This window comes from Rhipicephalus microplus, chromosome 7 (genome assembly GCF_043290135.1).
Source record: "Rhipicephalus microplus isolate Deutch F79 chromosome 7, USDA_Rmic, whole genome shotgun sequence".
NCBI classification, from domain to species: Eukaryota; Metazoa; Arthropoda; class Arachnida; order Ixodida; family Ixodidae; genus Rhipicephalus; species Rhipicephalus microplus.
In genome coordinates, this window is record NC_134706.1 from 34745186 (window position 1) to 34769444 (window position 24259).

General features: G+C 44.7%; 1 protein-coding gene across 3 annotated transcripts in view; it reads left to right on the forward strand.

The window, feature by feature from the left end:
* LOC119179529 (ubiquitin domain-containing protein UBFD1) overlaps nt 1–24259 on the forward strand; it is a 30736-nt gene that overhangs the window by 516 nt on the left and 5961 nt on the right. For 2 of the 3 annotated variants that reach the window (XM_037430623.2, XM_037430622.2), the window contains exons 2-9: nt 4835–4984; nt 8315–8503; nt 10729–10764; nt 12573–12719; nt 13975–14003; nt 16677–16742; nt 21690–21795; nt 23193–23275. In XM_037430623.2, coding sequence (XP_037286520.1) covers nt 4835–4984; nt 8315–8503; nt 10729–10764; nt 12573–12719; nt 13975–14003; nt 16677–16742; nt 21690–21795; nt 23193–23275 — 806 coding nt within the window. Of the gene's footprint in view, nt 1–294; nt 432–4834; nt 4985–8314; nt 8504–10728; nt 10765–12572; nt 12720–13974; nt 14004–16676; nt 16743–21689; nt 21796–23192; nt 23276–24259 lie in introns of those variants that run through there. The other variant, XM_075868999.1, reaches the window with a different exon arrangement.

A 24259-nucleotide genomic window follows, 5' to 3' on the forward strand; every position in this document is an offset into this window, starting at 1 on the left:
GTCATAAGGCGCCCTTGTGTTTACAGATTGCAGTGTGTGTTCTTTTGTTTTTCTTTAAGTGAGTTTCAAATTAGCCTCTGCCCTTGAGGCAGCTTGAGCAAGTAATTATGAATGCTCGTATATTTTTCACGACTGTTGGTGTGCCCGAAAAAACAAAAAAAGCGCAAGTCATTTTACGAATTGGGAGCAAGCTTGCCTCCCTGGATTGCGCAAAAACGTGCCTCACTTTCAAAACAGATTTCTTCACCGAGCCAGCGACTTTAGGGAACGCTCAAAATACATTTTTTCGTGACTGGCGAACGTTGAATACGTGTGTAAATATCGGAAAGCGTTAAACAAGTGCGCCGCGTTATCAGCTGCTGGCAAATGACACCCTTGAAATACGAACGCTTGTCTGAGCTGCTGTTGCGTCCTGCGCGTGCCGTTTTCTTGTAAGTCGTATGCAAGATTAGTCAATGCAATTACGGAGTTTATCTTCCTAGCATGGCTGCGTTGGTCATTTGTTCTTCAAATTTCAAAAAGAGTGCCATTATCACGACGATAGTTATAGCGCGAGAACAAAACGACGACACAGAGACAAGAACGACACGAAAGACACGAGCCCCATTATCACGTTGTGTAGTGCTCGTTTACTAGCGTACATCACTGCGCGCATTAGTTTCTTGTTTTAATTGGCATGTGTACTTGTTCAATATGTTATCTGTGCATGTACGTCTTGTGCGCAAAGCGTGCCTTGCACTGAAATGGCGTCGTCTATTCCCCCCCCCCCCCCCCTTTTTTTTTTATTTCGCTACTGAACGAACGGACAGTTCCGTGCAGTCGTATTCGTTATGCTCCGAGGCGGACGCTTATTGGATTTCGGGTTTGTTTGTAGCTTCGTTGGGCGCGCACGTGCGCTGCACGAGACTACGTTACGAGCAGCGCACGTGGTTAAAACAACAAACGCAGAAGCACATGCACGACACGTGCTCGCTGGTCGTGCACGTGTTTCTCTCGATTGGTCACGTGCCTAAAACGTAGTTTACGCCACTTGGACTGGGAATATTGTTATTGTCGTTTTTATTATATTGCATCACGGCTACACGAGGTCTGTTTTCGCGGCTTTCTTGAACTGAGCGGTGGTCTATAGTGGCTGGCCTGCAGGTCGCGGGATCGAATCCCAGTCGCGGCGACCGCATGTTCGATGGAGGCGAAAATTCTCGAGAATCGTGTACTTAGATTTAGGTGCACGTCAAATGTCTAAGGTGGATAGAATTTCTTTAGTCTCCGCTACGGCGTCTGTTGTAGTCATATCGCGGTTTTCTGGAGGTTAAACCTTGCCAATTTTGTGATTGCTTGTCCGCTGTCGATATAGGGGAAAAAAATTTCAGGGGGGCACCCACATCTTGATGCCGTGGCGGCCATTTTGTTTTTCGTAATTGTAGGTTTCGTTTTTGATTATATAATAGAAATCGTGTTTTCGAATAAAGAGAAAGCAAACACACGCGAGGTCAACCTGTAGGTATCAGTTCCAGCATATATATATCTTAATCAGTTTAACTATCACATCAAATTGCTAGCACATTTTTGCTTTCATCATGTAAAAGAATAGCTTTTGTTCAACTCAAGCTCCATTTCCTATTGCGTGTAATCATTAGTCTCCCACAATTTACCCCTGCAATTTTTTCATCTAAATCAGTTATGTTCGCCTGTCATTTTTAAAATAACAATTATATTCAAGCAACTTCATTCATTCTTCAATATCAATGGCTAATTGTCTGCATAAATAACTGTAGATGACTGGGAATTCCTTATTTACTGTGCGATTAAAATCCCAGCAGAATATGTACTTGTTGCACGTCTGAAGAAACACAGCATTACAGAAAGCAAGCTCTACGGTGCCTTTTGAAAAGAAAAGCACCTTTCACTCTAATTTTATGCAATTTCTACTCAGTGGAAGGGCCTCAGATTTTAGGCTCGATTTTAACGAGACTGGGATATAGTTAACTGTCATATCACTTTAGCATGTCTGAAAGGTGAACTCCAAAGGGGACCACTTACAATGGGTGCCCCCCATCTAGTTGGAACACATTGGGGGGGGGGGGTTAAAACCACCCTTCTATCATTTATACTACCGCTGCTAGGTGTTAGTCAGGTTTAGATGGTAATGGCATCATCACAGATTAAAAATAGTGTATTGCTTGCTGCCTATTAACTTATCTTTTGGTTTTACCGAGCATTACTGAAAAAAAAAAACAAATCAATCATATTAATTATGCAAGTGAAAGTGTCAAGGTATGGAGATCTGCCATTGGTTGACTCTGATAGGCCTAAAGAGGTTGATTCTGATTGGCCTAAGATTCCACCATTATGAAATTTCAAAATGCGACTATAGCACCCGTGTTTTGTGCTGAACTTTTGCTCTTAATTTCTCACCAGTGTCACAGTTCCTTCTTTTCCCTTTTTTTGCACATGCTGACATTGGTTGTCTAATAAAGCAATGTTTTACTCATTCACATATTAATGACATAGTGAACCACATCATTGTTGTAATTGTTTCACTACCAAAATGTTAATTAAAAGGCACATGCTTCCATCACTGAGAGAAGTGCTAGTTTTGATCCTGTTGAATGAAATCCATTGTGGTTCTGTGTTGCTTTTTATTATTATTATGCTCTGTGAATTACACTCATTAGGGAGATTCTATGTGAAATTTGTACGTTTTTCAGCTTTGAAATATTATGCAGCTTGTTTCAAGCCCCTTTGTAAGGATTGTTAGAATAGCATTCTTGAGGTCATGTGTGTCCATTGAGAAGTGCATATGCAGTTGTCCATCCATCAATTCATGTATACATATACTAAAGGTTATAGTTAATAACAATGTTAATTGCAGTTTGAATTGTCTGTTATACTTCCTCTTGTAGAAAGTACGCAATGTTTCAATCTAGATGAAAAAGTTGTGTGTGCTGTAACATCAGTGACATTATGTATAGGGCATATTGTGGTTTGTCTTTCACAAACTGTTTGCAGTGATGTGAATATGTCACCTAGTTTGAGCTTTATTTAAGGGGTTAACATTCTCATTACTGGCATGTCAGGTCGCTGATCTTTCATCTGTATTTTCAGTTAACCTAGATTGTTTCCAGCCACGTTTTATGCACTGACCCTTAGATAAGGTCATGTGAAAATTATGAATCAGCTGAGCTTTGCGGTCTTTAATTTGAATGATGCTGTAGGGGAGCTAACACATGTTTAAGACAATCTTTCTTCTTCTTTTTTTAATTCATTGAACTTTATGAAAAAGAAACGGCTGGGAGAGAGCTCTAGATGCTATCAGATGAGCTATAAACGTGACAGGGCAGATTGTTTGTTTGTAGTTGGATAATGTTTTTTTAAAGTGCTTGCTCAAGGTTGTTGTACGCGCAGCTTCCGAATTTTTCGGTGACTTTCAGTTTGCTAAGGCCACTCCAATAGCTAACGCTGTGCTCTGCAGTTTGCAGACAATATTTATTGACTGCAATGTCCCTGAAATGAAAAATATTTCCCTACCCTGGGCACACATCGTGGTATTCAAATTTTTTAATGCTTGAGGTTGTACACACAGGTAAACCACATAGTGTTGATTAGTATGTAATGGATACATTAAGGAGCTGCTGGGAAATTCAGTTTATTTAATACTCTGCTCCTCAAGCTTTTGGCTGGTACTGTGCTCATGAGGTTAATTGTAACTGGGAGGGCAGCCAAAATTTCAATTAAATTTATGTTTATTTTTCTGACAAAATGCACGACGTTTTCAAAACTGGTTGGCCACAGCGTCGAGGGAAGGTTATGGGATTCTGATGTCATAAGATGCCATCTGCGCATAATTACATGGCAAAAAGTAAATACAACTGAGGTATATGGGAGTATTTGGGGCATGCACCAAATAGTCGTCATCTGGGTTGCTTGCATTTTGAGTGTTGAAAACTGCACGTTTGCCATTTCCCTATCAAAATATCATGTCATGCTGATAACTGCATGCCGTTCGTGACCGTGAAGTGCCGGTCGTGCGGTGATAGTGCGAGGAAAGCACGCGAGATAGGTGGCGATTATTGTTGTTTGGCCGAAAGACACTATAAGTTCGTTTGTCTTGGAGTGCACGTCACGTGCGTGCGCACAGTGTGCGAGCATTCAAATGAATGCATGAAAAGTGATGCGCCACTTTTTAGGCAATTCCCAAGTGAGCCATCGGCAAACCTTGTGCAAGCACTGAAGCATTACATTTCTAGTCAAGTTTTGTATGTTCTTTCGTCAGTTTAAAGGGGCCGTGACACTGTCACCCTAGTGTTCGTAGTTTTTAGCAAAAACTAAAAGCAGAGGGTCTATTATGGCTATAACGATATGGAAAGTGCACCGTAAAAGAACATTTCAGTGCAAAACAAGTAAAAGAAGTAGCCGGCCGTAAACTCCACCCACCGTCGGCGAGCGCCATTTTGCCATGGTGCGTGTGGCGTCATGAGCTGGAAGGAGCGGAGCTGTAGTCTTTTAACGAATTTCAACTGCTGCAAATCATTCCATTTCGGTGCCAAGCTTTAGGCCGCCAAGTTATCCCAATTTCACGCGCAGCTAACCACGGACCGACCAACATCGTTCTCTGGAATACAGGGGCTCGCGAAACTAGTCGCTTGTTACATCACTGCTTGCGAGTGCACCGTGAAGCCTGACTCTCGGGCGGTTATAAATTAGGCGACCGACCGAATTCGTCCAAATTTTGCCAGCTTGTTTGTGAACGACCAAGGTTTAATCCATTTAACACAGATTATGATCGAAAGTTGGGTGTCGTGGCCCCTTTAAATGTGTGCTTGCACTCGTGCAGCTGCCATGGCTGGTCAACGTAACAACAACAGTAGCAACGGAAGCAGCGCCCAGCAACAGACAGTGGACAGGGAAAGCGGGGAGACGGAAGCCAAAATCCCGAAGACAAGCTGCGAGGAGAACAGTCAAAACGGGGCATCCGCACCCCAAGGTGAGTGAGCTTTGTTTACGATCATTCATAAATGACAGGAAATCTGTTGCTGAAGCAAAAAGTACATGTTCACTGCATATTGCCAGTTCTAACATATGGGTCTGAAACATGGAGGGTAACGAAGCAGTTGGAAAAAGAGCTCAGAACTACGCAGCGTGCATTAAAACTGAAAACTATAGGAGTAGCATTAAGAGATCGGAAGACGCAGAATGGGTCAGGGAACGAACATGGCTAGCAGATGTTCTGGTTGACATCAAGCTAAAGAAATTGACGTCAAGTGTCCACATTATGCTTAAAACATTCAGTTGCAGAGGAAGAAATATTTAGGACATGAAACTACCGTTGGAATGGCTGGCTACAGGCTTCCAGGTGTCGAAAAATATGCAAAATAACATGCACCGACAGTGGCGCTTCAATGGTAAATGCAAAGCTGCAGCTAAAAAAAAAAAAGTGGTGTCAGTCAAGCGAGCACGCTTGTGTGCGTTCTCTTAGCAGTGTTTGTGAGCATATGACTGTGGCATTTGCTTCAGTGGGCAAGGTAATATTTTTGTGGCTTGCCTTTTCAATACCAGCACATGGTGACAAGTCAGGTGACCTGAGCTATGATGTTTATCCTGCAATGGGCAAAGCAGGCTCAAAATGGTGATGAATGATGATGGCGCAGAAAAAAGAATTGTCACCAGCCCAAGTGTATTGGTGTAGTAAGCATATCTTTGCCACATAAATGAGCTTCTATTTCTAAGTCTGAAATGCAATTTTCTTGAGATGCAATTTTGGGCAAGTCTTGGAATTCTGACATGTTTTGGTATTTCTCTTGGCCAGATCGAAATGAAATTTTTACCACGCATGCCTACGTGCGAAGAGTGCAGTTACCTTCTTCAGCTTCTTATATCAATGATGTGGTTCTCATGAGCTTAAAGTAAGGAATTGGTGTTGGCTGTGCCTTTTAATACTTCTCACACTACAAATTTTCTTGTTCATTGAAATGTTTTATACACACTTTTTTGTCAATTATTTGCATTCTGCAGTTAATGTGGAGCAGTATGAACTTTAATGGCTGATAATCATAAAAGTTGAGTGGCAGAAAAGACGTGTCCTAAAAGAGCTTTAGTTTACATATTGTCGTGCTACAAGATGAAAACTATGCAGATTACTATAAAACTGGTTTAATATTTGCAATCTGCATGAAAACTCATGTTAGCAGCACCAATTTATTGGCCTAGCCTATGTATATAAACAATCTCTTTTCTTCGAGTACAGGGTAGCCCATTTATAACAAACTCACTTATAGCGAAACAGCGCTTATAACAAAGTGATATTGTGTCAGTTTTAACGAAGTATATAAACCCACCCCAGCGAATATAGTGAAGTATTTTTTTCTGGAAAAATAAAATGCCATCAAACATTCAAGGTTTTGTGCAAGTCAAAATGGTAGAAAATCTGCTAATTCTTGGCTTCTGGCAGCCTCCTCCAGCATCAAACATGTGGGGACTTTTTGGAATCTGTACCGCATCTTTGATCAAGCTCAATCAAACTTGGTTCACATAAGAACCTGTACATCAAGGGTACAGGTTGTCTAATCCCCAAGGAATTTGCTTTGTGTGGACCATTATCAATTTCATTTTGGGTGGGCTGTTGCTCTGGGCTGTAATCACCCATACTGTCATGGTATTTGGTACTTTTTCATGCAAAAAAAAAAAATCGCAGCATATCCACGGAATGAATGATCATGAGTGGGGCGAAGCGTCCTTCAGCCCCTCTGTGCTTCTCTCCATTCGTTTGTTCTTGCTTTCGTCCATCCGTGCAACCGTCCATTTGTTTGTCCATTCGTCTGTCTGTCCGTTCATGCCTCCGTTTATCCATTCGTATGTATGCACATCCGTCCATCTAGTGAACACTCCAAGTACCGCCATCTCGCATTCCCTGTGGCACATACCTGCTCCGCGGGTCTGGTTGTCTGCTAGTCTGTCTGTACGTCCCTCCATGCGTCCATCTAGTGAACACTCCAAGTACCACCATCCCGCATCCCCTGTGGCACATACCCGCTCTAGAGCAGGTATTTATTTATTTATTTATTTATTTACAGTACCTCAAAGGCCCCAATGAAGGGGTTTTACATGAGGGGTGGGCTATTACAATCGGTTAAAGGAGTAGATGCTCGATCGCTGCTTTGAAGTTGATTATACTGGAGTGGTGCGCAACGTGAGGAGGAAGGCCGTTACAATCTTGTGCTCTCTTGACAAAGAAGGATGAAAGGTGCGCAGTGGTGTGAGCTCTTGGCGGGTAAACAGCTTTCCTGTGATTGATGCGGTCTGAATGACGATGGGCTGGCTTGATGGTGGGAGTACGAGGCGATCCATGATAAAACTTGAAAAACAGGCACAGACGAGCTATACAGCGGCGTGACGAAAGGGTAGCGAGGTTAGCACGAGATTTAAGTTCGGTTACGCTTGACTGATATGAATAATCTGAAAAGATGAATCTTGCTTCCCGGCTTCGCACTGTTTCAAGTGTTTTAGTATTGTTACTCTGATGAGGGTCCCAAACAGCCCATGCGTATTCAAGTTTTGGTCTGATTAGTGTCTGATAAGCGAGTAGTTTGACAGGGGTAGGAGCTAGATGAAGGTTTCGGCACAGACAGCCAAGAGCACGGTTTGCTTCGTTATTAATGTGCGTTATGTGAAGGGACCATGTTAAATCAGAAGAAAAATGGACACCTAGATACTTGTATGTAGTTACGCATGAAATTTGAGTGTTGTTAATGAAGTATGCTGGAGATGTGCCACCGGTGGCTACGTACCACAACAACAAAGGAAGGGCAGAGCCCCAGACCCTAAGGAGCTTTGCCCCTAATGATCCCGTAGCCATCATGAAACCCCCACATATAACCTAGAACCTGTAAGGTTCCATATCATATGGGGTTCTTCAACCGTAAAAAGTCCATTGGGATGGAATCCTACAGATTACACTTTGTATGGGCTGTGTTTGCCTATAGAGAAATAACTTTTACAGAAGGGAAATCTTGCATTCTCTGCAAAGCTTATCCTGTATGGATCGGGAAACCCCCTATATATTCATTTCTACCCATGTGGAATCTGTAGGTATCCAAATGGATACAGACTTGCACAGAATTTGTACAAGTTCTGAAATAACCCACGTGAGCTCCAAAAAGTTTTTGCCTGTTTTGTCACTTTGACTTGGTCGGGAACCACAACTGCTTCTTCGTCACGTTACTCGCGCCTTCATTGAACCTTTGACTGCATTGCCAGCCCTGTGTGGCGCTCAGTGACGAGCAGGTGCTCTAAGTGAACGCTTCATTGTTCTCCTCAGAGGATGGTGATGCCGACACCACGGTGGCCGCCAAGCAGCAGTCTTCGCAAGAGGAGGATGGCAAGGAGGCTGAGGAGGAGGCAAACGCCGTGCCCCTGGTGGTGATGTACAACAAGCGGCGGTACGACGTGCGGGTGTCGCTCTCGGCCAAGATGGCCAAGCTCAAGGAGGAAATACAGAAGCTCACCGGTGAGCTGGCGCTGGCTTGCGCAGACTGATAGTCGTAACGCAACAGCATGGCCTTTTAGGAGTGGGAGAATATCAAACTTTCAAATGCAAATCAATTAGGGATGCATAGCTTTAATTTCTAATCAAACGGGAATGCATAGCTTCGAATACGAGTTTAACGGGAATGCATAGCTTTGAACACAAATTGAATGAAAATGTAAAGTTTAAGATAAGAGTCAAACATCAGAAAGTCAAAAGAGAGGATTTTTTCGTCGATAACTTTCATGTTGTTCTACGTGTATGTTCAAAATGTTACTTTTGTAAGCTGTTAGCACAATGTATCTCATTGCTCGAAAGAGTATCTGTACTTGCTAGGAAGTGCGTGACTGTGCTAAATGATTGAGCTTCTGGCTTGATTGCTTAGGGTCAATTAGAACATTGAACTTTTTCTTTCTTTTCTTTATGTTGTAGTGTTACATTACTAAAAAAAAGTTTTTGTACTGTACGTAATGGCTTTGTGGCTGTGGAATCATGCTAGTAGTGAGTATGAGGGCGTTGGTTTGATTCTAGCCGTGGGGACTGCATTATGATGCGGTAAAATTCACCTAACTGCTGCCAGTAGCAATTAATCAGTACTCCAGCACAACCATCGTGATATGGTGGTGTTAGTAGTTTTGGCATGTACAACCATAGGCGTTGTACATTTAAAAACTTGAGGGAAGCTGGGCTTGAGAAAGGAAGTAAAAAAATGTTACTTTCGAAAAAGAAGAAAATGCGTTTTTCAAGTAGCATCTTTCCTTAGGTGCAAAAGACAGTGTTGGCCCTGATGTAAGCATTTGTTGCAATGGCACCAGTATAACACTAACTCTGACAGACTGGTTTCAACCTGTCAGTACTGTACCTTAAGGGCAAAGCACCAACTGTGTTGGCCTTCATGTTAGCGTGATGGTGCCTTGATGTTGCCAATATGACATGAACTGTATTTGCTTGGAACAAAAGTATGTGCCCTAAATTTTTATGTGTCAGTCTGCAAGTACTTTTAACTAATGTACAGAGTACGAAGTGCTGTGCGCATTAGGTGATGAGCTGTCATATTATTTGTATACTAACTGCAAATAACAATTTTGGTTATAGTGAGAGATTCCTGCCCTTCATCAATATGATCTGCAATGGCACACCAGTCATTGAGAAGCGAGGGTACAAATGTACGCAATTTCCCTCTGCAGGAGGACATTCTACAGCGGGTCTGCGCTGCGACTTAAGGCAGTGAAAACTACTCTCGTTTTTCAAAGATCACAAGATGAAATTCGACATGCACATGTGATTAGTTGTGCAGATATCATAACTGAAACTGGTCTTGAGTCATCTGTTGTAGTTTTTGAGTTACTACACTTTATATACTTTCATTGTCATCTCATATAAAATTAATGAACTAGACAGAAGTTTAAGATTTTGCATAAGAATGTTCACAAGTGCAATTCCGTGCTGTAAAGCTTTCAATTTATTTTTATTATAAAAATAAGCATACAAAATGTTTTTTGTAATGTCCTGTACATTTTATCTTCCTAATAACTTTTACAAAAAGGCGATTATAAAAGTCGGTATGATAAGCCGACAGCTTTGCCGCACTCACAAATGTCTCAGGACTCGATTGCAGCAAATGGAAATGTTATATCCTTATCTGTTGTGAAACTTCACGGTCCTGACTGACTGCAACTGCTCGGAAGATGAGAGCTGAGAGAACCGAGCTAAATGCCAAGGAGACTGAACTCCGACGGGAGTTGGTTTTATTTTTTCATTGGAGAAGTGCAGTTGTGTGGCTATCTTGAGCTCTGATCTGTCTTCTTCACAATGATGGCAACGTGGCACTGTGCTGTGGGAAAAGTGCAAGATTTGCACTTTCTAAAGTTCAATTTTATCATGCCACAAAATATCTAGCCAGCGTCCCCCTTGATTTTTTCACAAGACTTGAAGTAAGCTCTTCGCGTTCCCTTCCCACCATTTTCACAGTTTCGTTCACTGTTTTTATTTGCCCCATGGGGATGAATGACAACAGTGAACAGATGCGTAATCAATGAAGCATTTAAAGCATGGGCGGGCGCTCTTCCTCTGTCATCATGAATTTTGATGCACGACTGGGCTAGGGCCTCCACTTCAGTTCCTGGCACTTGCTATTAAATTTCTCTTGTTTTTTTCCAGTTACATTCACACTAATAATTTGTTTCTGGATCTGTTGTGTTTTTCAGGAGTCCCGCCGGCAATGCAGAAGCTGATCTACAAAGGTGGGTTTCGCTATTTTGTCTGCAGATATCAACGCTCGTGTTGTAGCATTGTGTCTGGGAACGTGTGGAGGTGGTCTCACAAGAAATGGTGCAATCAAACTGTTAAAATGCACTGTGTACCACTGTCTTTGTATAGAAATGTTTGAAATATGTCAGTGCATATCGTGAGTGGTGAAAGCTAGGGATGAAATCGCATTCGCTGTGATCTGTTGCCACGTCTCGCCATCCTTCAGTTCAAGTATGCACGGTCCGCTGGGGTGGAGTTGTAGTGCTCGGCTGCAGATTTGCAGGTTGTGGATTCGATTCCGGCTGCTGCGGTCACATTTCGGATGTCAGTGCATGTTCGAACGCCAGGTGGCTGACATTTCCAGGACCCTCCACAACGGCATGCCTCGTAATCACCGTAATCGCATCGTGGTTTCGGGAGCTCGGATATCAAATTGGAAGTACGTGGAGCGCAGTAGAACACTGACAAAGAACAAACACGCAGGCGAGGTGGACTGGCACCGACTTTCAGCTGATAGGCGGTCGCTGTGTAGCACTAGGTAGCCTACTATGGTTGGACATAACCATAGATGTCCACAGCGTTTTCTGTTCAGAGGAGGATGTAGAGAAGCCTGTACCTATAATAGGTGCAAACTTCAGATTGACGTCACGAGCCGAGCGGCCAAAAACCCTCGACATTGGAGAACACTGCTACCTGCATTCAGGACAATTTATTTGTGGAGGCTATCGGCTGCCACGCTTTGGTGATCTGGGCTCTCCAGACTTTTTAAAGGGCCCCTAAACCCCCTCCGATATTTTCCTAAACATTTAAAGTAAACAAGCGCAACGTGTGCAGAATGCCGTCGCGACCAACGATGCCACACGCTGCAGCGCTACAGGTAGTGGGCGTCCCACAATTTTGAAAAAACAATAGCTTCTCCTTTCTGGTCCCCGCCATTCCTGCCACTGACATGTGTGAAATCACTAGTGAAACTCGATGACGTTACCACTTTCAATGCTTGCGATTGGCCAAATGACAATTGATGACTTCTGGTCACTCTGCAAACAGCTGTTCGCGCGCACCTTGCTGTTCTTGGTCGTGTTGCCGCTTGCGATTTGACATCTGCGGCCCATAATGCAACACAGGGTTCATATAGGCACGATTCATAGGGGGCATGGGTGGCACGACAGCAACAGCGGTTAGTCAACGATCAGTGCACCCAGATGGCACACAACACAGTTGACGGCCAGCTGGGTCGTCAGAGTGGCGGATCGCGGCAACCGGAAGTAGACGCTGTCTCGAACAGCGCGTCAGCGGGGACGTATGCCACGCGATATGAGGAGAGGCGCTTAGCTGACTCAGTGAGGAGGGGCCAAGCGGTTTTAGAAGAGGGTAGCATAGGAAAGAGGAAAAAAAAATCAACCGTCACGTTTCGATCATCAAACGCATGTAACTCCGCTATTACGGAACGGTTTCGAAAAATTTCACGGCTACGTGTTCGTTGTAAACTCGAGCACAACTTCCTCACCTCAACTAAATTTCGAACACTGGGTGGTTTAGGGGCCCTTTAAGTTCTGGTTGACTATACCTGTACTAATAAACCTCAATATATCTAACCCAGATATAACAAATTATCGGATTCAATGAAGTAAGTAAAGAATAGTTTTGTTGTAGTGTTAATAATGTACAGTTATAGCTAATTTTCAGATATAATGAAGTATTTTTGTGGCAGCTCCGACTTTGTTACCACGAGGTTTGAGTGTCATTGCACAGTCTAGCCCTGGAGCTGCATTCTCTCTTTCTCCCTTCCGTCGTCGTGCAGGGGCACCCAAGCCGGACGATGGCAAGAGCCTGCTGGAGTTGAATCTGTCGGCGAACGCCAAGCTCATGCTAGTCGGCTCCACATTGGACGACGTACTCAACCTCGAAGTCCCCACACCTGAGCAGCTCAAGGACGACACGCCTCAAGGTACTTTCTCTCTCTATTTTTTTTCCACAACGTTGCAAGGTGATGCAGTAAGTCGAAGACGGCATGTAATGCCACATTCATGATGAAGACTGTAAGCACGAAGCATGTAAGCGTGGAAACTCGGGTAAGAGAGGACTTGGGGAGAGCCCAAATGATCAACACAGGCTCTGCATCACAGTTTCGCTTTCTCAGTCCCTCCCTTACCTGCACTTCCGTGCTTCACACTGCTCACGTCTGCCAGGAACATTAACCAACTCACCCACATCGCACCGTTCTGATTCAGTGCACCTACAGTTCTGGCCCATTTTTACACGTCTTCAACGTCAAAGTGCTTCGTCGCTGAAGTGGCAAAAGTGCGCACTCAACAGATGTTTTACGAACGCTATATTTAAAATGCGCGTGACCCCCCCCCCCCCCTCAACGGAACTGATGCCCTGTTGGTGCCGTGACATATTTGTAGGAAAGGGGCATCCCGGCAGTGTAAGGGAAAAGCACGTGTACGAATGTGTAAGCTTGCTGACATCTACAACATGTGGCCATTGAAGTACATGTGACCACCTGCTAAGGGAGCGCATCTTGTCCTATAGAAAGAGGCTTGGGGATCTTCCGCATTTTCTTTTAAAATTCAGTATTTTGGCGAGATGAGGCCCTTGCTTTGGACCAGGCCTATTACTTCATTTTTTTTCTTATTACGAGCACTTGCGTGGAATCCTGCAGTAAGATCTCTCATGTGGTTGGCAATTCATATTAGAGCTTATTTTCTGTTGCAATTATGCAGTTCAGCAGTTATGGATCCTGTTATGACAGTATAATACACCCCCTTTGGGCATGTGCTGGTTTTGTGCACATGATTCGACCGTGTTTTGTTGCATACGACGAAACGATTGCGCCACATTTTGTTTGTATGTTTTGTAAGCAATGACAAAGCGAACTGTGTCTATTGGCTAAAGGTGCTAGGCATAAATGTCAAATTGAAAGTATTTGTCGGGCATTACGCCTATGGATTGTGCTACTTTGAATCGCAAAGATAGACCCACTATAGCTAATAAGATGGCTGTCTTGACGTGGGGCCCTGTTAACCAGTCAAAAATAAAAAAAATTTCAACACCTGTGCAAGAATCGCACTGTTATAGCATTGAAAACAGATTATGGGATGAAATTGCGTGCCACTTATTACATTTTTTCTACCCAAGCAATGACTTGTTGAGCTCTCCTTGTGTTATTTGCTAACTCTCTTATTGCGTGTTTTTTGCAGTCACAAAAGAGCCAATCTGCAAACAAAAAGTGAGTATCTTTTTAGAACTGAGGCTGAAAGGTGGTGGTTAAGTAAACTTTAGATGATATGAATTCGTGGGGCTTTGAGAAAAAATATGCTCATCAGCAGAAATTGACTGGAGCACGTGTCACTGGATCACGTGGAAAACGAGTGCACTTGTTTGTATTAGTTCACATTAGTAGTGTGCAGTGCATGAGAAAAGAAATGGGGAGTGTGATTTTTGTTGTTTGCAGGGCTGCAGCCACATCACAGACTGCTCCTAATCATTCGGGGTAGTTTCTAGAGGTTGCTGATCACAATGGCGCCCATGCAGCGATAACGCGCAGTTGATGGGCGTGGCTGACAACGAGCCAAACCGAACGCACGGTGCCCATGGCCGTGCGCGAGTTCCACCACATCTGCGGCTGTGGGTACTGTGTACCTGTTCATGGCGGCAGGACAGCATTCAGCCGTATTTTCACGCGGTGATAGAGCTTCCAGAGCCCAAAGCTTTGAAAGTTAAACTGTGACTGTTGGGTGGTGCGCACACAGATCAACCATTAAGGGAGAAGGTGGGACAAGTACTTTTGTGTGCTACCCGGCAATGTATAGGTTCTAACTCGCCCGCCTTTTAGTAAAACTGTTTATTAGGCGTAACTGGGCCCAGCAAAGCAAGCAAATACAACTGCAAAACCTATAGTCGCTAGTACAGTCATTGGTGGTTACAAAACTGATGGTTGGTAAAATGGGTCAGCTTGTGAAGATGCTTCACAGTACATTCTGGTGCTGTCACTGATGTTTGTCATCATCATCATCAGCCTGACTACGTCCACTGCAGGACAAAGGCCCTCCTATGTTACGCCATTTAACCCGGTCCTGTGCTTGGTGCTGCCAATTTATACCCGCAAACTTCTTAATCTCATCTGCCCACCTAAACTTTTGTCTCCCCCTAACCCACTTGCCTTCTCTGGGAATCCAGTTAGTTGCCCTTAATGACCAGCGGTTATCCTGTCCTACATGCTACATGCCCGGCCCATGTCCATTTCCTCTTGTTGATTTCAACTATGATATCCTTAACTCCCGTTTGTTCCCTAATCGACTCTACTCTCTTCTTGTCTCTTAAGGTTACACCTACCATTTTTCTTTCCATTGCTCGCTGCGTCGTCCTCAATTTAAGCTGAACTCTCTTTGTAAGTCTCCAGGTTTCTGCTCCGTAGCTAAGTACCGGCAAGATACAGCTGTTATATACCTTCCTCTTGAGGGATAGTGGCAATCTACCTGTCATAATTTGAGAGTGCTTGCCGAATGTGCTCCACCCCATTCTTATTCTTCTAGTTACTTCAATCTCGTGGTTCGGCTCCGCGGTTATAACCTGCCCCCTGATATTTGTGTAGTGTCTCAAAGGTACTCAGACATGCGAATACAGTCGAGCTCAGATATATCGAACCTGAAGGGGATCGCGAAATAGTTCGATGTATCAAAAATTTGAAATACAAAATATGCTTATTTAAAGCCTAAATTAAAGCATTTCAGGCCTCGGAAATTCGCTCACAGTATAATGAAAAACAAGGTTTGAACTGAAAGTTACTGCACTTTATTTCGCATGAATACAGTCTGTAAACTTGTCTTGCTTCTTGCGCGCCGTCAAGTTTTAGTCACCCTCAATATCATTGAAGCTTTTCAAATAAGCGAATTCAGCTCCTTGGTCCACAACAGCATTGATTGATGCATCATTGATGCAGTCAGTAACAGCTGCGTCATCATCTGTACTGATTTAGTCTCGCTGCTTGAGATAGGGCTTGGAAACAGTGATAAGTCACAAAATTCACTGAGGCACCGCACTTCGTTGTTAGCGGCCATGATGCACCCAAAGTCGCCACCTGGCCCGCAAAGTTTGCGGCCTTGCTTCACTTTACGTCTTTCAAGCGGCAGTCATAATTTTTATCACTGCGTGCGGGTCAACGTTAAGTTCAACCTCTGAATGAGGATTCATAAGGAACGAGACTAGAAGCTCATGATAGGATTGCCAGACCAGCTAGGTTAGAGAAATATTTTCCTGCTTTTAATGCACGTCAACCTGAAGCGGGTCACATATCAAAATGTAGAACAAAATACGGTAATCAAATGCTGAAGTTTCATACCTACACTTCTATATCGCACAACTAGGGAACACAACATTGACATATCCAGTGCATCACCAAAACAATTGCAATTATTGTTTGTATAATGATGTGATCTGGTCACTACCTTTTTCCTGCCTTGCAGGAATGCTGAATGGCGTTGAGAGCAGAAAGGATTGGTTCTTGGTATTTGTGGGGCACCCACGACTCGAAACGTTTTTGTTTTATTTTACATCGTTTATTGCGATGGCATTCTGAACTAGATGTTGGAGTACAATTTATCAATATGAATTGATTCGTTGTTTCACTTCCCTGTCCCTTTAAAGAGTCCTAGGGGGTTAAAATTTTCAATGACTATGGCGTGGTTTTGCGAAGCAAAACCAGAGAGAGAGAGAGAGAAATGTTTATTTAGAAACAGTGTTCCGAGCGAGGCCCGGTATCGCCCTAAGGTGGGACGGTTCCCACCTTATGGGGATACCAGAACAATCATTATTATTATGCTTTGCCTTTCGGCCGATACTGGAATAGTTTCTTCGTTGTTGTGATACATTCATTTGTCTTTTACTGTTCGAACTTTTACAGTTGCACCAGAAAGTAGTTGAAAAGGGTGTTCCTGAAGATGCCATCCCAGGAATTCGCAACGTCAAAGTGAGTCTATGGACATTGTTTGCTTGTGGAGGGCTACGATTCTGAGGACTGTTGCATCCTTTGGTGTGTGTTATTAGTTATGCAGTATTGATTGTGCCTTTCTTTTTTGCTATGGCAGGACCACACATGATAAGGGGCCCTGCAACACTCTTTGGGCATGTTCAGAAAATGCTGCCGATTGGTAATTGAGGCTCGTGTGAACACACGTGCCAAATACATTAGCGCAGCACGCGAACTGAAATTCGCAATAAATTCTCAGAGTCAGCTAAAAATCGTTTTCTCTTTTCTTGACAAGCGACGCTACAGATCCAAAATCGCTGGGTCCTAGGCGAAGTATCGGCCATTGGCTGATTGGATCATGGCATGCTCGGTTGTTATTGGGGCCGCGACTTGTCCACGCATGCGTACGTGGTCGTGCTGAAAAGCAGTGTATTCGAAGAGTAGAAGAGAGAGAAAAAGTTGATGAGGTCATGAGCCTCGCATAACACATTTTCTCTGTCCGGGCCATCCCTTCCTGTTTAACCTCCATTGCTTTTGTCGAGACGAGGAAAGATAGAATCCAATTGCACTGTGTGGCGAATCTCTGCTTGCACTGGGTGGATTCTGAAAACTCTGCTTGCACTGGGTGGATTCTAAAAATTTTTGCGTTTGTGAATTCGCGAGGCAATAAGCTGGCTTAAAAGGAACCCATTCTATGGTTGCTTGGAAAAGTGTTGTTGGGCCGCCTCAATACTTAATTTTTGGGCGAATCTTTATAAAACTTTCATGTATATATAGTTTCCTTGCGAATTTTGCATGTGCAATTATTTTTCTGGTACAGAATGCACTTTTTAAAATATCTATCACCGTAATTACTCGAATCTAACCTGCACTTTTTTCCGGTTAAACGAGTTCATAAATCGCATGCGCGTTAGAATCGAGTACTAAAAAAAATGAATACGGTCATTCTATTGCCATCGGCATTCGAACATCGCCGCCCCCTACATGCGTCGGCATGGCGCGTCGGCCATTTTTGCCTATGTGTTTCCCATGTGCGGCACTTCGTACATGTGCTGAGGAGTTCGTCACCTTGGTGTGCATTAGCATTGACGGCATGGAAGGGCCGACTCCAAAAACTCGACGAGTGCACCACGATGCTGCTTTTAAAGGAAAAGTCATCGCGTGTGCCGAAAGGGACGTAAATCGGGCTGCATCGTGGTCGTTCGGAGTTCCCGAAACGTGTGTGCGGGACTGGTGGAAAGAAAAGCGGAATATTGTTGACAGCAAAGATTCATGCAAAGGTTTCAGCGGACCACAGCAGGGTCGGTTTCCGCAAATTGAAGAGCTGCTCGGCGAGTATGTGATTGAGCAGTGAGCGGCCCGTGACGACAGAACTGCTCCAAGTGCAGGCTTTGCAGTTAGCCTTAGAAAAAGGGCTAATGCGGAGCCAGTTTAAAGCGAGCAGGTGCTGGCTAACTAACTTTATGAAGAGGAAAGGCTTTTCCCTCTGAAGGCGAACGGGCATATGCCAAAAGTTGCCGGAGGAGTACGAAGAAAAGCTTCAGTTTTCAGAGGTGCGTCCTAAACTTGCGGCACAACAACGACTCCCTGCTTGGGCAAATCGGGAATGCTGATCAGACGCCTCTTTACTTCGTAATGCCTGGCACCACAACCGTCGAGAAGGGGGCAAAGCAAGTTCGCGTGCTGACATCGGGCCACGGTAAAACTAGAGTGACGGCAATGCTCCGTTGCACGTCAGGTAGGCACAAGCTTCCCCCGTACCTCATATTTAAACGGAAGACGCTCCTGAAAGGAGTCTTTTTTCCGAGTGGTGTGATCGTGTGGGCCAACAAGAATAATGGGTGCGCGTTGCAATCGATGTCTTTTTTTTTTTTTCGTCGTGAAAACCGAGTGCGCGTTACAATCCAGGGCGCGGTAGAATCGAGTAAATACGGCATTTCATGTCCCTTATTAGAAAAACAGATTATTTTCTGTGAGAGTTGCAAAGAAAATCGGCGGACCACAATAATCGGGCTCAAAAATGTACCGTATAAACCAGAATATAAGCCGGAGATATTTTCAATAAAATATTAACTTAAAGTCGCCCTTCGTCTTATATAGCGGTGTCTAGCCGAAAATGCCCCGCTGTCTGGCAACATGTGGCTTGCATGTGCTTGAGAAGCCGGACGTGGCCATAACCGCCTCCAAATCCAATCGCAGGCTGTTTTTTTTTTTTTTTCTCTCGGTCTGTTTTCTTGTGTTCGTGATTTGCTTCCGATCTGTTCAGAGTTCTTGCTCGGCTTGAAATTGCACTGCATTTTTAGTGGCATTTTTTTTACGTGTTCAGTCAATATGAGTAGCGGTACGAGGAGGCAGTACTCAGCTGCGTTTAAACTAAATGTTGAGTTCGCAGAAGCCAATGGGAATATTGCTGCTCAGCGCCGCTTTCATGTATCGGAAAAAAAGCGTGCGCTATTGGAAGACTCAGAAAGAGAAGCTGCAGATGTGCAATCTTCGAAAAATGTCGTTTCGTGGACGAAGTGCCATTCATCCGCAGCTGGAGGATAAGCTAGTGCACTTTGTGCGGGAAGTTCATGCGCGCTCGCTGCCAGTGACCGTGGATACCATTTGCAAGAAAGCCGTGGAACTCGCTCGAGAAGCTAGGCTCACGCGAGAAGAGTTTCGTGCACCAAACTATTGGGTGCGTCGATTTATGCGATGCAAAGGACTTTCTCTTTGGCGGCGCACATCCATCTGTCAAAAGTTGCCCGAGGAGTTCAAGGACAAGCTCATAAACTTTCAGCGCTTTGTGAACCGGCTTCTGGAGCAGAACGACTACATGATGGAATAGATTGGCAACGCCGATGAGACCCCTGTAGGTTTGACATGTCTTCGTCGACCACGATCATGCAGCGCGGCGCCAAGGATGTGAAGCTGTTGTCCACTGGCAATGAGCACTCGCGCTTAGCCGTCATGCTGGCATGCATGGCAGATGGTAGAAAGCGTCCGCCCTTCATTTTCAAACGCAAGACAATGTTGAAGGAAGTGTTTTCTGCCCGGTGTTGTCTTTTGCGTCAACAAAAAGGAATACATGGACAATGCCATGATGCTCGAATGGATAAGAGTAGTGTGGAACCGTCGGGCAAGTGCACTGCTGCGTCTTCGCAGCATGCTGGTGCTGGATGCGTTTCGTGGTCACTTAACCGACGCTTTGAAACGCGCACTTGGCGACGGGAAAATGGACCTCGCCGTGATACCAGGTGGTATGACGTCCACCCTCCAGCCGCTCGACGTTGCGCTGAACAAGCCATTCAAGGACCGAGTGCGGCTGGAGTACCATGGGTGAATGTCCGGCAACATCCCAGACACCGACGGGCCACCTATAGAGGCCTCCGCTTGTGACTGTTTGTTGCTGGGTGCTTTCCGCCTGGCATTCCTTGCCAGATTCCACGGTGGAAAAGGCTTTCAAGAAATGTTGCTTCAGAAATGCACTGTGGAAGGCGACCAGCGACAAACTCTCGTCTTCGGAGGACAGTGGTGCTTCGTCAGACGAATAGGATCCAGTTGCGATGGTGGTTGAGGGAAGCTCCGATGATCGGGGTGTGGTGCGCCCAATTCGCGAATAATTGTGGTTCGGCAGTTTTGGGTTTTCCCTTTTTTTCCCGTCATGTTGTTGCAAGAGCTAATTGCGAGGGCTACGGTCCCTCGAACATGCGGCGCTAACGGAGACGCCTGACGAGTCGACCTCTGGAGATTCGTCGTTGTCACTGTGGTCTCGGAGGGTTTCCATCAGCATATAGTCTGATGTCGGCTCGATATTTAAGACATAGTTGTCTACTTAAAAAAAAAGAGAAAAAGAACGAGAAAGCTGAACGTTGTTGGCGGGGTCACACCATCCACACGCAGTGAAACCATGCACGCATGCACAGCATCAAAAATGAAGAGTGAACAACACGCATACCGTGGAAAACTATATGGTAAAGCCCTCTACATCCAGTGCCGTCCCACGTATGTGGCGTTAACTAAAGTAGCAGCACTGCCAAGGCAAAAGTAGTTTTATCTCTTTTATCTTTTTTTTGAAGGAGGAGGGCACATCCGTGCATGCGGCCATGGCGGCAATGCTGGCTCGTGAGGCGCGGGCCCGCCTCATGCACAATAACGAGCGCTCACTCTTGCCAGGAAGTCGCAAAGGCCACTAGCGTGCCGCTGCCGCTTCATCGGCGAAGGGGCAACCGTGGAAGATCATGCTCATGCCAAAATGACAAAATTGGGGCAAAATTTCTAGATTGTCCGTTATGAAAATTTGTTATCATTAAAATTGCCTCCCGCAGTCACTTTGTTACATAGAGTTCGCAAATACATCTGCTTCTTTGGAGTAACGGCGCAAAATTGAAAACTTCGTTATATCGAGGAATTCATTATATGAAGGTTCGTTATAAAGAGGTTTAACTGTATGCTGAAAACCAGAAGACACCTTTCCTGATCAGGGTCTCTGCTTAACACCATTTGCGTCAAACGAAACCCAAACAGTGGCAAGCATTCGCATTGTGCATATGCGCACCTATCCAGTGGCAGCACTGTGCAACACTGACAGTGGCAGCACTGTGCATATGCGCACCTATCGATGGTGATAACTGGATGGCGTGCGTGCCATTGTTCGGAATCCGTTTGATACCAACACTACAATGGTACTTGCAGTTCATGAGGGGTGTTTGTACTCTCGCAGAGATGTAGTGTTGCCTCTAAGACGGCAGCGAGTGAATGCATGGCTAGGTCTGACGACAGTTCTCGTTGCATGATAGAAGCAGAAACACTTCCGAAGGTTACCATTCTGGTAACTTATGATTGTTACTTTAGTGTGTAGGTCACTACAGTGTTGCGCTGAAACTGTTGCTGCAGCCACAGTTGCCACATCTCGTTGGGCCTCGGCAGAGCGCTAATTGGACCCGCCATTTTTGTCGCATCCAGGACTCACTGCCAGCAGTGCCGCTTTCGGGGATGCTAAATAAATCGGGAGGCAAAGTACGACTCACCTTCAAGCTCGAGCTAGACCAAGTCTGGATAGGCACGAAAGGTGAGCAAGCTGGCACCAACGGTCTGCAGAAACATGGGTGTATGGAGGGGAGGCAAAGAGAAAGTAGCTGCCCACCCCTCCCCCTTCCTGGAATTCTGGACAATGTTTCAAACCTATAGAGCTCGTTTTGCAGAAATCAGTGTCAGCAGAAGTTGGAGCATCTTCAGTTTTTAAAAATATAATTAAAGCACAAACGCACGACACATACACACCACACATCCAGGCATCAAACACCCGTAGCGCTCTGGTGCATGGGTGTATACATGTGTGAATGTGCCGTGCTTGCACTGTAATTATATTTTAAAAAATGAGCAACTAACCTGCCCAACAACAAGGTTTCTTACACTGCATTTTTGGTTGTGAGCAAAAAAGCATTGGCTGTGAGCGAAAACTTGGATGTGGATAAAGTAAAGATATGTGTCAGAGGGCGTTCGCACTGCCGATATGCTGAGTGCACCCAACCCCTTGCCCCGCAACAAGTTCGGCGGATGCCTCTGGGCAGAGGCGCTGTTAGAGGTGTTGCCGATAAAGTAAACGAGTTTAGTGTCGGAATGTAACGTTGACATCAGTGCTTCAAGAGTGAAAGAAGAGGAGAAAGGTGGTAAAAAAAATAAAGAAAAGCATAGATTGAGAGTAGGGTAGCAACGGAGTCTGTACTGGACTTCCTGTACCGCGTGCTGCTTGGAATGTGTTCGAAGTACCCCCACTAGGTTGTTTCTTGAGATGAGGGCAATAAAAGCGAAGTGGACACGTGGGTGCTCCGTCAATAGTAGGGACGCACGAGAGACTTGTCTGGGAAAGTCATGTGCTAAGCATCAGCTCACACGCTTCGATAAGTTCTAGTTGGCAGAACATGACCAAGTTTTGATGTGAAATAAAATGGAGCAAGATGCCTGAATGTGGATTTGAAGAAAAAGCAAGCATACTATTTCGTTTTTATGAGTAGTGTCAACCACCTAGCCTGCCAGTGCACTTCGACTCAAATTTTGTGGTCGTGCTACGGAGGTGGTACACGTACATTAGGAACACCAACATGAGAAAGTTGAAGGACTGTGTTTGTGTTGATTTCTTGTACTGGTTTTCACAGGTACGGGTAGTTTTTCTCCGTTTGTGGCTGTTCAATCGAACGTTTATTTCTCTAGTGACCATCAGCATCAGCCGCAATGCACGAAGCTTGCATTAAGTTTTACATGGTGCTTGGGCATAATCTTTTTTATAACACTGTATTTTCGAGCGCCCATGACCATTTCTTCAGTTCGCTATATTGTCTAGCATCAAATAAGCTAGGGTGAAGCTCCATTTTTACTTAATTTTCAAATGAAGGTTGACTGAAATGAAGTTGTTGCTTACATTGGTTTCTTTTTGTCTCGTTCTTATACTTGTGTCTTGTCTTTCAGAAAGGACAGAAAAAATTAACATGAGCTCTATCAAGCAAGTCATCAGCGAGGCTATAGAGGGTCACGAAGAGTACCATATAATGGTGAGTTTTTTCTTTTTGGTAGCTGTGAAGCTGGTCGCACTGCAACTTGCATATTCCTGCCATTTTTGAATGGTGCAGATATTCGGGAAGGCATTGAGGAAGCAATGTAGCAATTATAAATTGTTGCCTGCCATTGTACTGTCAGCCGCAAAAGATTGTACTGTCAGCCGTAAAAGTTTGGTGGAGCGACGGAAAACTGCATTGCTGCGCCGCCTGCAGGGACATGTGCCATGCTTTCGGGATTAGATCTAGCAGTGGTGCGTTTTCTAAGCACGCCACTGCTAGTCACCGAGGCCGCGTATGGTAGCCTCCACACTACGCTGCTGCACAGCAGGCGGCGCAGCAATGCAGTTTTCCGCCACTCCATCACACGCTGCACATCCCACGGAATTTTGCAGCCAACAGTGCATTGGCCAGATCTGCCAGCTGCAGTGCACGAGTGCAAGATTAGAGGAGTACTGACACGAATTTCAAATATTTTAGGATTGTTACTCAAAAAAAAAAAAAAGAACATGGATTTCGAGAACCCTAGAAAGAGTCCTTTGCTGCCTGGGAATGCATCGCATGTATATTTTTGAATACCACTACCTTAAATAAAAACCTTCGGTTTTGATATCAAGGGGGCGGCGTTTCCATGACCCGCTGGCAGTGTGGTGTCTTGGAAAGACCGCAATTGGTGACTTAACAGCGGCACATCTGCCATGCGCACGTGATACACGTACTCTGCATGGCAGATGTGCCATGCATAGTGCGCGAGTGCATTGTCCCTAGTGACCCTGGCAGTGCTTTTTGTGATTCAGGCTGTATGCAAGATCAGAGCCCAGAATTCACGAAATCAGTGGAACTCATCGGGATAATGTCCATAGTGATAGGGTTGGCTTGGCGATTCTCTGTGATGAAAAATTCATGAAAATCTTGTATTTATGTTAGCAGACTCCAGTGTGTAGAGAGTATCAACACTCGGTGATGTGATAGCTGAGCCGA